At 39.2% G+C, this 12,609-nt stretch overlaps 1 protein-coding gene across 4 annotated transcripts in view; it reads left to right on the forward strand.

Annotated features, from left to right (window-relative positions):
• The window catches only part of GNAS (GNAS complex locus), a 212,268-nt gene that overhangs the window by 116,120 nt on the left and 83,539 nt on the right, over nt 1-12,609 (forward strand). For 2 of the 4 annotated variants that reach the window (XM_087720511.1, XM_087720512.1), the window contains exons 3-5: nt 6,681-6,735; nt 6,824-6,943; nt 7,172-7,252. In XM_087720511.1, the coding sequence (XP_087576637.1) occupies nt 6,681-6,735; nt 6,824-6,943; nt 7,172-7,252 (256 nt within the window). The remainder of the gene's footprint in view (nt 1-6,680; nt 6,736-6,823; nt 6,944-7,171; nt 7,253-12,609) is intronic. The other 2 variants (XM_087720513.1, XM_087720514.1) reach the window with 1 other exon arrangement.

A 12,609-nucleotide genomic window follows, 5' to 3' on the forward strand; every position in this document is an offset into this window, starting at 1 on the left:
TCAGTTGGGCAGTAAGGGCAGAGGGAACGAGCCAGAAAGTTAACTATAAATGGATAGCGGGTGGGTGGGCCCAGCCAGCGATCAAAGCTAAAGGTTTTCCCGAACCTACCCAACCACGCAGCAGCCCACCACTGGATTTTACTGAGGATTTTTATATTTGACAATTTTAATGTTTTTATGTTGTAAGCTGCCTGAAATCATTTTGAAACAAGATGGATGCAAACGCTGAATAACACCCACTGTTTTTGTTTATTCTTGAATAGGTTTGGTGTAATAATTTTTAAAAGAACCCTGACAAAAATGTCTATTTAAAAATCAGTAAGTTATTGAGGCATTGTGAGTTGCTCAATGAGTTTTAGCAATTTTCTTAATATTAATGACCAGCTATTAAGATGGATGGCCTGGGGTTAAATGTTTTAGCCTGCTGGGGTTTTTTTTCTCCTTTTCTGTTTTGATAGTGAGCATTCAGTAATAAATATGAAATTAAGTCAAACAGTTACCTTGAACATTGCTCAAGAGGCATAACCTTGCTAGTAGAATGCTTCAGGCAACCTTTTATACGTCATACTGTAACCATCATATCTTAACTGGAAAATTAAGTGGAAATATTATATAGTGACCTCGAATTTCTGCAGGAATCAAGGTAGAACAATTAGTTGTCACAGCTGGGGTACTCTGTCAAACTTTTTTTTTTAAATGAACTTTACTCATAAGGATGTGGTTTCCAGAAGGAGCTATGGAGGAGAAGCAGTGGGTTTACATATTGAGAACAGGTAGTCTGCAATTTAGTGACAGTTCGAAGTTACAATGGCATTGAAAATAATGACTTAAGCATTTTTTCATTCAACCGCTGAAGCATTCTCCAAGGTCATGTGATCAAAATTCAGATGCCTGGTAACTGACTCATATTTATGACAGGTTGCAGTTTCCTGGGATCGTGGATCACCTTTTGCAACTTTCTGACAAGCAGAGTCAATGGGGAAGCCATGTTCCACTTAATAACCATGTTATTAACTTAACAACTGCAGTGATTCACTTGAAAACTGTATCAAGATAATTCGTAAAATGGGAGAAGATTCATTAAACAATTATCTCACTTAGCAACAGAAATTTTGGTCTGAATTATGGTCGTAAATCGATTACTTGTATGTAGCTTGGACCATTTGAAATTAGAAAGAATGGATGGTGCTTCACAAGATATTTTATAGCAATAGCTTTTAGTCTAATATACCGCCCCTTAATGCTTTAAAGCATACTCTGGGCAGTTTACAATGTCAACATATTGTCCCCAACAATCTGGGTCCTCATTTTACCAATCTTGGAAAGCTGAGTCAACCTTAAGCCCCATCAGGATTGAACTCCATGATGTGGGCAGAGTTGCCCGCAGTACTATAGTTTAATTACTGCGTTACCAGGGCTGTTACAGTATTGTTCTTCAAAATGCCAGTAATGATTCCAATAAAATGCTGTTGTAGTTTTTTTTAGATATACACAGATATGTCCAGATATTATTTCATTAGTAACTCATGGTTTATTATTTGTTCACTGAATTTTGTTCAAAACGTTTCCTGAACAGGGATGTGATGAACTTTTCTTCAGACAGTTATAGTGAAGATTGAAATTGGTCACTGTTGACAAAACTTTTTTTGCTTCTCTTGGCACCAGCAGTGAATATTATACTTTCAGAAATGGAATTGAATTGTCATGCTTTTTATACGATGCTGCCTCTGAGAGTATTTCGGGAAAATAATGCAATTTGGAACAGAACAGTTAGTCTACTAAGAGCAACTGTGCATAAAGAAAACATTTCAGTACTTCATGAACAGTTATTCTGGCTCTCTTTATGGTAAGAGGCCAAAGGCATGAGGTCCTTTTATTAGAGGTGAAGCATCTGGCAACTTGGACAGAGGCCTTTTCCATTGGACTGCCTTGGCTTTCACTGTTTTTCCAGAGTTGCCCTCAGATAATGTTCTAGTGATAAATGAGAAACTTTTTTTTCTATCCCGCTTGGCTATTACTTTGGTAGAACTGATGTCTTCAGCTTATTTTAATGTATGTTTATTTTGTTTGGGGTATTATATTTTAAGTCCTCTGGGGATGTATTTGATAGGGAATATAAATCTTGAAACAATTGCAACAGCCACAAAAGAAATGGATTTTACCCCCCCCTCCTCTTGTCTATTTGCAATTTTGGCGGTGTTGCTGTTTCATAAAAGTGTCATGTTAGGAGCAATCATGTTATTGTGATTAAATAACATTGAAATGATTTATAATTATTTTTTATTTGACTTGCATGTCATCTATTCCAAGAACCTTTAGGAGTCTAACCACAAAAGATTTGGGTTCTGAAGGAGGGAGCTCCACCTGTAAGTCACCTTAAGTTCCCTGGGGAAGGCCATGATAAACACATAATTAGTCATATCTGGGCTGAGTAGCTAAGCTTGTAGGGACCAACAGTAGCTTAATTATCTGGAACTGCTGACTATAAATGGCCGGCATTCCAATGGATCGAGCCTGGGAGACAGTGAGCTCCCATCGCTCCTGGCCATCCAGCAGTTTTAAAACATGCAATATTGCGAGTAGATAAATGGGTACCACTTTGGTGGGGGGGGGGGAAAACCCTAGTTGTGTGAAGAGTGGAAGCCGAGGCTGGATTTGGTTGGAAGCGAGGCAACATCACATGAGGCGAAATTGGTGGAGTAAGAATCAGTAACCCAAGTGTCCCTAGTCACTGGTGCAAGCTGATTTGCTGCCTGCGGTGCATCAAGGATAGGCATGCAAGTGCTGAACAGAACACACTAGCAATTTAGGCTGTCAGGATTGCATTGTGTCTAGCATGTGTAGATTTCCCTGACATTGCATGCCGTCTAAATAAATCAATCTAAGCTGGTTAGTATTTGGATGAAAGACCACCAAAGAACTCCAGAACTCTTGGCTAGGTTGGGAAATGGATAAATGTACTATACTATAGCCAAAAAATAACCATACTACATCCCAGTGATGGTGAACCTTTTAGACACAGACTGCCCAAACCGAAAGGCGCACATGTGCCAGAGCGCCGGAAACCCGACAACCAGCTGGCCCCGGCGTGCATGCACATATCAGAAAACCAACAACCAGCTGGCTGAGCTGGGGCAACGGCTTCCACGCTCACAGAGAGGGCTCTGCGAGCCACCTCTGATGCACGTGCCATAGGTTCAACAGCACGGCTATAGCCAAAAAATGCAATATAATTGCATCCATGAAGCCACCTCAATAATTTATAGAGACTTTAATGCAGTTGATGCGTGTGGGTTTGAATTTTAGGTAAGCAACTGTATGGGAGGAAAGTGGATGAGAAGATTTCCATTCCATGCCATTCCATTTATTAGACTTGTATGCCGCCCTATTCCCCGGAGGGACTCAGGGCGGCGAACAGACATATGGGAAAGGGGACAATACAAAAAACTAACGAAACAAGACAGGATACAGAGACAAATTAAAACTACACAACAGTCAACAATTCGAGAGGGGCTGGGAACTTATCAGCCCCAGGCCTGCCGGAACAGCCAGGTCTTAACGGCTTTGCGGAAAGCCTGAAGGGTGGTGAGGGTCCAAATCTCCACGGGGAGATCGTTCCAAAGGGCCGGAGCAGCCACAGAAAAGGCCCTCCCCCGGGGAGTCGCCAGTCGACATTGGCTGGCTGATGGTATCCAGAGGAGGCCTAATCTGTGGGATCTGATAGGTCGAAGGGAGGTAATTGGCAGGAGGCGGTCTCTCAAGTCACAGACATAAACATCGCAATACCAGGTGATAGCAGGGTCGCCGAGAAAGAATATGAAAAAATAGCAAAATACCAGGACTTAAAAATCAAAATTCAACGACTATGGCACAAACCAGCAGTGGTAATTCCAGTGGTAATTGGCACACTGGGTGCTATTCCAAAAGCACTGGAATTACATTTAAAACAGTTAAAAATTGACAAAATCACCATCAGTCAAATGCAAAAAGCCGCACTGCTTGGAACTGCACGCATATTACGAAAATACGTTACAACGTCCTAGGCCCCTGGGTGGGGCCCGACTAGTATAAATTCGGCGAAACAACTGGCCGCTGTGATACAATTGTATAATAATAATAATTTACAATCACCCTTAAAATTTCAGTTTTGGACTTGAGTGGATTTAATATGAGTAGATTAGAATGGATTGATGTTAAATTAAGGCAAGTCAAATAATTGAAAAGGTAGAAAATCTGATTACTCAACAATAGTAATTTATAAGTAGAAATAATTCAGTTTATGCAGTCATGTTTAACACATTTGATTTCTCCTTTTTTAGCTATATAGTTGGCTTTGATTATAATAGTTCAATTTTGTATATCAAAATCTTTAATGTAAGATATCAGAGAATTTTGAATTTTTTCTGGATGGAAAGCTCTGAAAACAAACTGTCATATTAATCCCAGTTATTGAATTTTAAGGCAACATTACTACCGTAATCTTTCACCTTAAAAAAAAATTAAAACCTGTAAATAGTAATAGGATGGTTTTTCCCTTCCTTTGGTGGCTCAAACGGGCTTCAGTGACCTTCCCAAAAAAGCTCCTCTGAAAGTCAAAATAAGAATTTGATCACTGTTGGGATAACTTGGCTGGTCACAAATAGCTTCCAAGAATTTTTAGTCTAGAAACTTGGTTGGGTTGAAGCATGATATAAGTAGGACTTAATTTTATAGCATGGGTGACTTCATCAAAATAAAATCATTCATTTGCATTTAAAATTTTGTTTAAACATAATTCTGTCTAGAAATAATTGGAATTAGCTTCAAATTCTCCCTTCCAGTATTAGAAGAAAAGAAAGTTTAAGCACCCATCTTCTCTTCTCTTCTCTTCTCTTCTTTTTTCCTTTTTTTGCTAATGTTGCTTCATTCCTTTCCAAGAAAAGGGGAAGAAGAACTTTCTGTATTGTTGTTCTAAAACAGAGGTGTCAAACTCAGGGCTTGGTGGCCAGACCCGTCCTGTGGGATGTTTAGTTTTGGCCCTGGAAATAGCAAAGAACTGGCCCGCAGTGCCTCTGTCAGCAAAAACTGAGCTCGGGATGGCTGTGTGCGGCCTTCCCGAGATCCATTTTCGCAGGCAGAGGGTTGCAGGAAGCCATTCCAGCAAAAAATGGAGCTTACAAGGGCCATGGGCAGCACTCCCAAGCTCTGTTTTCGCTGGCAGAGGATTGCAGGAGGCCATGCCAGTGGAATACTGAGCTCGGGAGCCCATTTTCACTGGCAGAGCATTCAAACCACCACAGGTGCCCCTGACCCAAGTGACGTCAAGGTGGCCACCCTGGCCACATCCACCCCTGCCACCTAAGGTCAAACAACCCTGATGCAGTCCTCAATGAAATCAAGTTCGAAACCCTTGTTCTAAAAGAACCCTTATATTTATCTGATCAAAGGACAGATTTTTTTTTAATTAACTTACTCAAAAAAAAACCTGTTAGCAAATGGGTAAGATTTGGAATTCCAGTACTGACAAAGCTTCTTTCTCACAAGCAGGCAAATATCTAATATTAATCAGTATCTGAAATACCTTTATAATAGCTCATAAGATAATGCAGAAGAGGAATGCTGTGCTTGTTGACAGCTTTTAAAAATATACTGTTCTGGCCTTGTGGCTTCTCTAATAGCTCTTTTTTGTTATTGAGAAAAATGTTTTAAAATCTAGCAATCCTTATGAATAGAATTTTATTTTTGCATATTGCTGAAGTCAGCAAATGGTTTTAATGCTGAGAACTTCAGTCAAGCAAGGCATTTATTGTATTTTGTAAGTCCTTGAACCGTTAGTAAATTGCACTTGAAAGTAAGTTATTAGTCAAAGTCATGACGTACCTCACTCTGTAGGAGATGTAGCATGCAATTGTCATGGAAAAAGCACTCCTAGGGAATATTACAAAATACGAATTAAGATTATATATTCATTGCTATAAAAAGAGTATTTACTGAACTTGCCATAGGACTACTATGGTAACCAGGTGAAAATAGGGACATAAGTATTCTTGTGGCATCTTATTTTTATGACTGCCATCACTTAAGTATCTTGTTCAAAATCCATTAAAAGTACTTGATGGAAAAGGAATTTAGGGTATCAGCTTTTGTTTTCAATTGTATTTATTTATTTTTATACCACTTTTATATTTATAAATAACTCAGAGTGCTGAACAAACAATACTCCTTCCTTCTCCTATTTTTCCACAAAAACAAACCAGAGAGAGAGAGTGTGTGTGTGACTGGCCAGAAGTCACCCAGCCAGCTTTCATGTTTAAGATGGGACTAGAACTCACCATCTCCTGGTGATTGGCTCAAAGTCACCCAGTTGGCTTTCCAGCCTAAGGTGGGACTAGAATTCAAAGTCTCCTAGTTTATAGCCTGGTGCCCTAACCATTAGACTAAACTGGCTCTCAGTAATACCACCTGGCCTTGTAAACATTGATTAAATAATAGAAATAGTGGTTATTTTCCTTTCCCTTTTTTTAAAGTGGGCATTATGTGAACTGAATATTTCATGATGTACTAAACCCAACAGATGATCTCTTTTATTTTAAATGTTGATTTAACATAAAAAGCAGATGGAAAGGAAGGAGACTTTCCCAGGCCACACTGAACAAAAGAACATTCTTATATACTTAATTTTTTTTGTTTCTTGATTACAGGGAGAAAAAAATGAAAATTCAAGATATTAAAAATAATATTAAAGAAGCTATAGAGGTAAGTCTACCCAGCTGTTCCTTGTTTTGACTAAATTGTTTTAAACTGTAGCATTCTGGTAACAAGCTTGAAATCATTTTCTCCACAGACAATAGTAACAGCGATGGGAAACCTGGCACCACCAGTTGAACTAGCTAATGCAGAGAATCAGTTTCGAATTGATTATATATTAAACTTAGCAAATCAGATAGATTTTGACTTTCCACTGGTAAGTATGTATTTTTATTGAAATGATATTTGATTAATATTTAAGCTTTTGTCTCTTTATGCCTGTGGGTATTTTAAAAAACAGAAAGTAATTTGTTGGATTTTCTGATGTTTCCAACTTGCATACACTGATTGGTATCCAAGTATTGATCTACAGATGTCAATCTAGAACCTGACCTTTGATTCTTCTTTGGACTTTTCTGCATGAACTATGGGTTGAATGATACAGATGTATAAACACTCCAGTGGATGTGCATGTTTTCCAAAGAAATCGAAGCAGTCCCGATTTGAAGTGATGAAAATGGCGGAGGTATTTTCATGTTTACCATTAGTCTTTCTGTGACCCTTAGATATCTGTGCCTTTTGTGTACATGCAGAAGCATGTGAACAAGCCATCTGTACAATGTAAATTTCAAATTCTCACAAGAAAAGCTCTAATCTTAGTTTCAGGCAAAATTTAGTTACCCATCCATCAGGATTCTGTTACTATGGACTTTGAGTTCAACATATAAGTTACGTGTGGTTGAATGCTTACATTTATATGGATCATCTCAGCGAGGCTTTAGGCCCATGGGCCCGCCTATCCAAATAAACATCAGTATAATATAATTCAGTTTTTGAGGGATGCGGTGGCTCAGTGGCTAAGATGCTAAGCTTATCGAGCAAAAGGTCAGCAGTTCAGAGGTTTGAATCCTGAATGCCACATAACGAAGTGAATTCCCATTACTTGTCTCAGCTTCTGCCAACCCAGCAGTTCGAAAGCACGTAAAATATGCAAGTAGAAAAATGGGGATCAATTTGGTGGAAAGGTAACAGCGCTCCGTGCGCCTTTGGTGTTTAGTCATGCCGGCCACATGGCCACGGAGACATCTTCAGACAGCCCTGGCTCTTCGGCTTTGAAACAGAGATGAGCAGCGCCTCCTAGAGTCGGGAACAACTAGCACTCATGTGCAGGAGAACCTTTACCTTTATCTTACCTATAATTCAATTTAAAGATTGGCTTTCATTGCTAACATCACCTCCTCCTATTCAGTTGGTCCTTGATAAAAAAGCTTTTCTGGTATGGGCCCAATACTAAATTCAGAGGTTCTTTTTTTGGATCCAAGACAGATTTTAGTTAGTATTAATTTCTATAGCTTTTTAAATGCATCCAGGGCTTGTCTCAAATAAAACAAAATTCTCAACAGTGTCAGTTCCTTGGCTGCTATTTTTTTTTACTTTTGTTAAACCTGCTGAGTCACTATAAAAAAGCATTTCCTGCTTCTTGTAACTCTGAAAGATAATTTTGTTGATGTTGGTTTCACTGATAGAAATGACTTTATGAATGGGACTCCCTTATTTCACACCTGTCACCAGTGCCAGCTCCTGGTTATCAGAGAGTTTTTGGCCTGCATTTGCTTCTGCTTAGCAGCCAGTATAATCTATTTGACAGAAAATTTTCTTACACATCTAGATGGGGGAAAGGTGCAAAGATTAGTCATTTTGGGTCATCTTGAAGCGTTTCTGACTTAGAGATAGCCATTGTCTTACTTGCTAACAAGTGTCTATGGGAGAGGGAGGGAGAGAGAAAGGGAAGGAGGGAGGGAGAGTCTAGAAGTTTCCAACTAGTCAAGGCTTCAGAGGAAGTCATGGTTAATAATCTTCCAGTAGTTGAGGATTAATGAGTAGGTTCTTTGGCACTACAGATTTGTAGGTTACAATGAATTCACCCCTCCCTCTCTACATTGGATATAGACATGCACGCACAATACCAGGTGCATTGATTGTCAGCAATTTGCATACTATGAATAAATCTTACCAGGAAATACAACCAAGACTCATGTGAGTGCGGAAAGCTGTTCTGTTGCTGAATTGTAGATTCCTTTCTCTGTTGGCTATCAACTGGAACTTTTATGGATGTTGATATTCATTTATATTTCACTATAGAGCTTTTTTTTTTAAAAGAAAACTTGTAAGTAAGCTCTCTGTGCACACATCATAGGGAAGTGTTCCGCCGAAATTTCTATGAAGTCAGGTCAGATCAGGTGCTTCAACTCCCCAGTTCTTTTGATTGTGAAGCAAAACTGTCTGCTACATTAAGTTGTTTACTGCAGCATAGGAGTTGGGAGAGAAAACTATGTCAGGAATATTTGGGGCATCAAATAGTGCTGTTCTATAATGCTGTTGCTGGTCTCTGCAGAAGATTATACGTCTACAGAGGCAGCCTGCTCATAGCATCAGGTTTTCTCCTGTGAGATGTGTCTTCCTGATGAATAGAGTCTCACCTGAGCTCATTTAAATATCGTATTCCTTTGGTAATGGATAAAAAAAAACCTTTGGTATTAATTATATGTAAAGCAATGTCATGCCCTGGAATATCCCTATACTCCTAACCTCCTGGGCACAATCATTGAAATGAAGAGTCCTCTGAGAAAACTGTAGACTTTATAATCTTAGTTTATACAAATTTCTCCTCCTGAATACTGTAAACAATGGAGAGCAGCTTTCTCTGGTGCATTGTGAAGTATGTGCAAGCAGCTGGACACGTCCAATTTTGTGGTGAAGTTGAAAATTTACAATACTCCCATTTTCTTTTAAAAATGGCATGTATTACAAGTTTTCTGTAGCGTATTCAGCTCAGTTGCCTTATTGCAAAGCTATTGTTTCCTAGGGCATCTGTGGACGTGTTAATTGCTGATTCAAGTTCCTATTTGTATACTTCTCTTTGATCTCAAAGAGCAATTTTGTAAACTTGTTGGTTTGGTACTTGAGCCTATTTTTTCTTCTTTTTTAGAGCACATGACTAGGGAAATGAGTTAGTATGGCCTCAGTGTCTCAGCCTAAGAAATACAGAGGCAATTTAACATTGATGTTTTTTCATGAGTGTTAATACTTGGCTCACACGAAGCCACCAAGCATACCTGATCTATCTGTGGGCCACCTAGATATCGTCTCCATTTCAGTCTGTAGACCTGTTTTATGATACCCTTTTGCTTGGTTATGTGATATACCTGTGAGATTGTGGAGCGAAGGAGTAATAATATGCAGTTATGACATGAACTGATCATAGTTCCTTCAGCCTGTAGAACTGGCTTGGCAACTTTACACCTTTCACCTTATGCATGAGGGAAATGAACAGTGGGCAGGAAACTGGAGTCTGGGTGCTGCTTGTTTGAAAAAAGGCCCAATGGTAGCTGTGGTGTTATTTTATTTTATTTGTTTATTTGACTTTGAAGATGTAAATATCAGGTGAACCATCCATTTTAATAAAACTATTATCTGCAAAAAGTAAAAAGCTACTAACCATAGTTGTTGATATTGGCTTTGGGCAACAAGGATCCATTTTTTTCTAGTCTTGGGTGTCATGTGATCTCAGCAATTGGATGGAGGCCAAATTTATTTGTTTCTTTTACTGTATTACATTTGTATCCCCCTTTTATTATTTTTACAAATAAGTCAAGGCAGCAAATGCATCCAAAACAGCTTCTGTCTCTTAATTTCCACACAACAACAACTTTGTGATGTCGGTTGGCCTGAGAAAAGCGACTCACCCATGGTTAAAGCGGGATTTGAACTCACGGTCTCTTTGGTGGGTTGACAAGTGACTGTGGGCATTGAATTGTTGACTTTTATTTAGTGTGATAAATTATACTGAAAGTTTATCACATTAGCATACTAATTTCAAAGTAATTGTCGTTTGGAATGACTGTTTTATGTTTTTGGGATTGTTTTCTCATTCCCCTCTACTAGGAAGCTGAAGGCAAAATCATAAATTTCTGTCTGTCTGCTTAGAACAGTGTTTCTCAACCTTGGCAACTTGAAGATGTCCGGACTTCAACTCCCAGAATTCCCCAGCCAGCATTCGCTGGCTGGGAAATTCTGGGAGTTGAAGTCCGGACATCTTCAAGTTGCCAAGATTGAGAAACACTGGCTTAGAAGTTAAGATACCTTATGTGGGCTGTGTTGTTTCCCTTTTTACATTAACAAAGGCAGATTGGAGAACTGGAGGCAAAGGGTGATTAGCAGTGTAGTATAGTATTTTTATTTGACATGAAATTTCGGTTTGTTTGTTTTTTCACAACAAAAAACCCCCAAGCATGGTGAGGTAAGTTGGGCTGAGAAAGAATAGCTGGCCAAAAGTCACTCTATGGATATCTGGAATGAGGGTGATTTGATCCTGTGGGTCTGAAAGTTCCTATGTAAAGGTTCCGCTCGCACATATGTGCTAGTCGATCCTGACTCTAGGGGACAGTGCTCATCTCTGTTTCAAAGCCGAAGAGCCAGCGCTATCCGAAGACGTCTCAGTGGTCATGTGGCCGGCATGACTAAACGCTGAAGGCACACAGAACGCTGTTACCTTCCCACCAAAGGTGGCTCCTATTTATCTACTTGCATTTTTACATGCTGGCAGAAGCTGGGACAAGTAACGGGAGCTCTCTCAGTTACGCGTTAGGTCTTTAACCACTATACCACTCTGACTCAAGGAGCATTAGGTGAACTTTAGGGAAAGAAGAATTTTTGTGATAAAAACCCAGGAATAAATCTATTTCCTCCTAGCCTGGAGAGATCTCCTTTGTTAATAATAATAAATGCTCCAAGTCTAAACCAGGAGATTCATAGGCTGAGACTCTATGGCAGTCTTAGTGAAGTAACCAAGTGGGCATGATTCTTTAGGGAACTGTTACCATAGATTAGCTCCTATCTTTCTCCCCTCCCTTCCCAGGGTGTTGAAGCAGACTTTTGGCACAGCTTCTTCCATGCATTAGATAGGTTAATAAAGACACAGGGCTTTTCTCTCACTGTTAATGGTGGCTCTGAAGAAGCAAGTTGAGGGAGTTGATGGGTGTTTCACATATGTCAACGCATATATTAAAGGAGAACAGATCACTGAATGCATTGGCTGAATCATCAGGTGTTTCTTTGAAAAAGAGGGGGGGGGAACCATGCTTCCAGAAGTTTGTGGCATGAAAATCACCTTCCTCTCTGTAAAGTTAATCTTTTGACTAGTTGAATTAATTGATGCAGTACTGTAAAACACACACAGCAGCCTCCTACTCGTTACGAATTGTGTGTGCCGGTGCTACTTAAGAAAAACGCCAACAGCACTACACAGGCATAAAATTATCATTAGATACATCTGTTGAAGTCATCTTAGTTTAATTTGTAGCTTTACGATACTAAAGTTATGAATTAAAGAAAACATTTGTTTATTTCGGTCATTGGCCAGTACAACACATAAGGATCGTGCAGTATTACCAAAATGCTAAAGCCAAAATAGGCAGATTTGCAACTTTTGACATCTCAGAGAAGAAAGCTAAGCATTAAATTGTGTGTGTACCCTGTGAGGCAGGAGTTCAAGTGAGGATGTGGCTTATATTACTCAGCAGAGCTTAAAAGGATGAGCTGACCATATTTGTACCCGCCATGGGTACAGTGTTTAACGTGACCTTCTGTTTGAAGGAATGGTGTTTGTTAATGTGAGATGGTTAAAGAATGAGCACATTTGGTAATGGTTTACTACACTTCCTAAGTTGAATGGGTTAGATTTTGTATTAGCTGTACCTTGCCAAGTAACAATAAGGAATTTAGGTGCTTAATAGATGACAGTAACATCCCTTTTTTGTAATCATTGCTTCCTGTTCAAGTTTTTTTTTTAAACTACCAGTAGCCATTTGTGTCTAAAGAAAC

Source organism: Thamnophis sirtalis, unplaced genomic scaffold (genome assembly GCF_051295495.1).
Source record: "Thamnophis sirtalis isolate CommonGarterSnake01/CBP01778 unplaced genomic scaffold, rThaSir2_p1.2 scaffold_7, whole genome shotgun sequence".
Classification (NCBI taxonomy): Eukaryota; Metazoa; Chordata; class Lepidosauria; order Squamata; family Natricidae; genus Thamnophis; species Thamnophis sirtalis.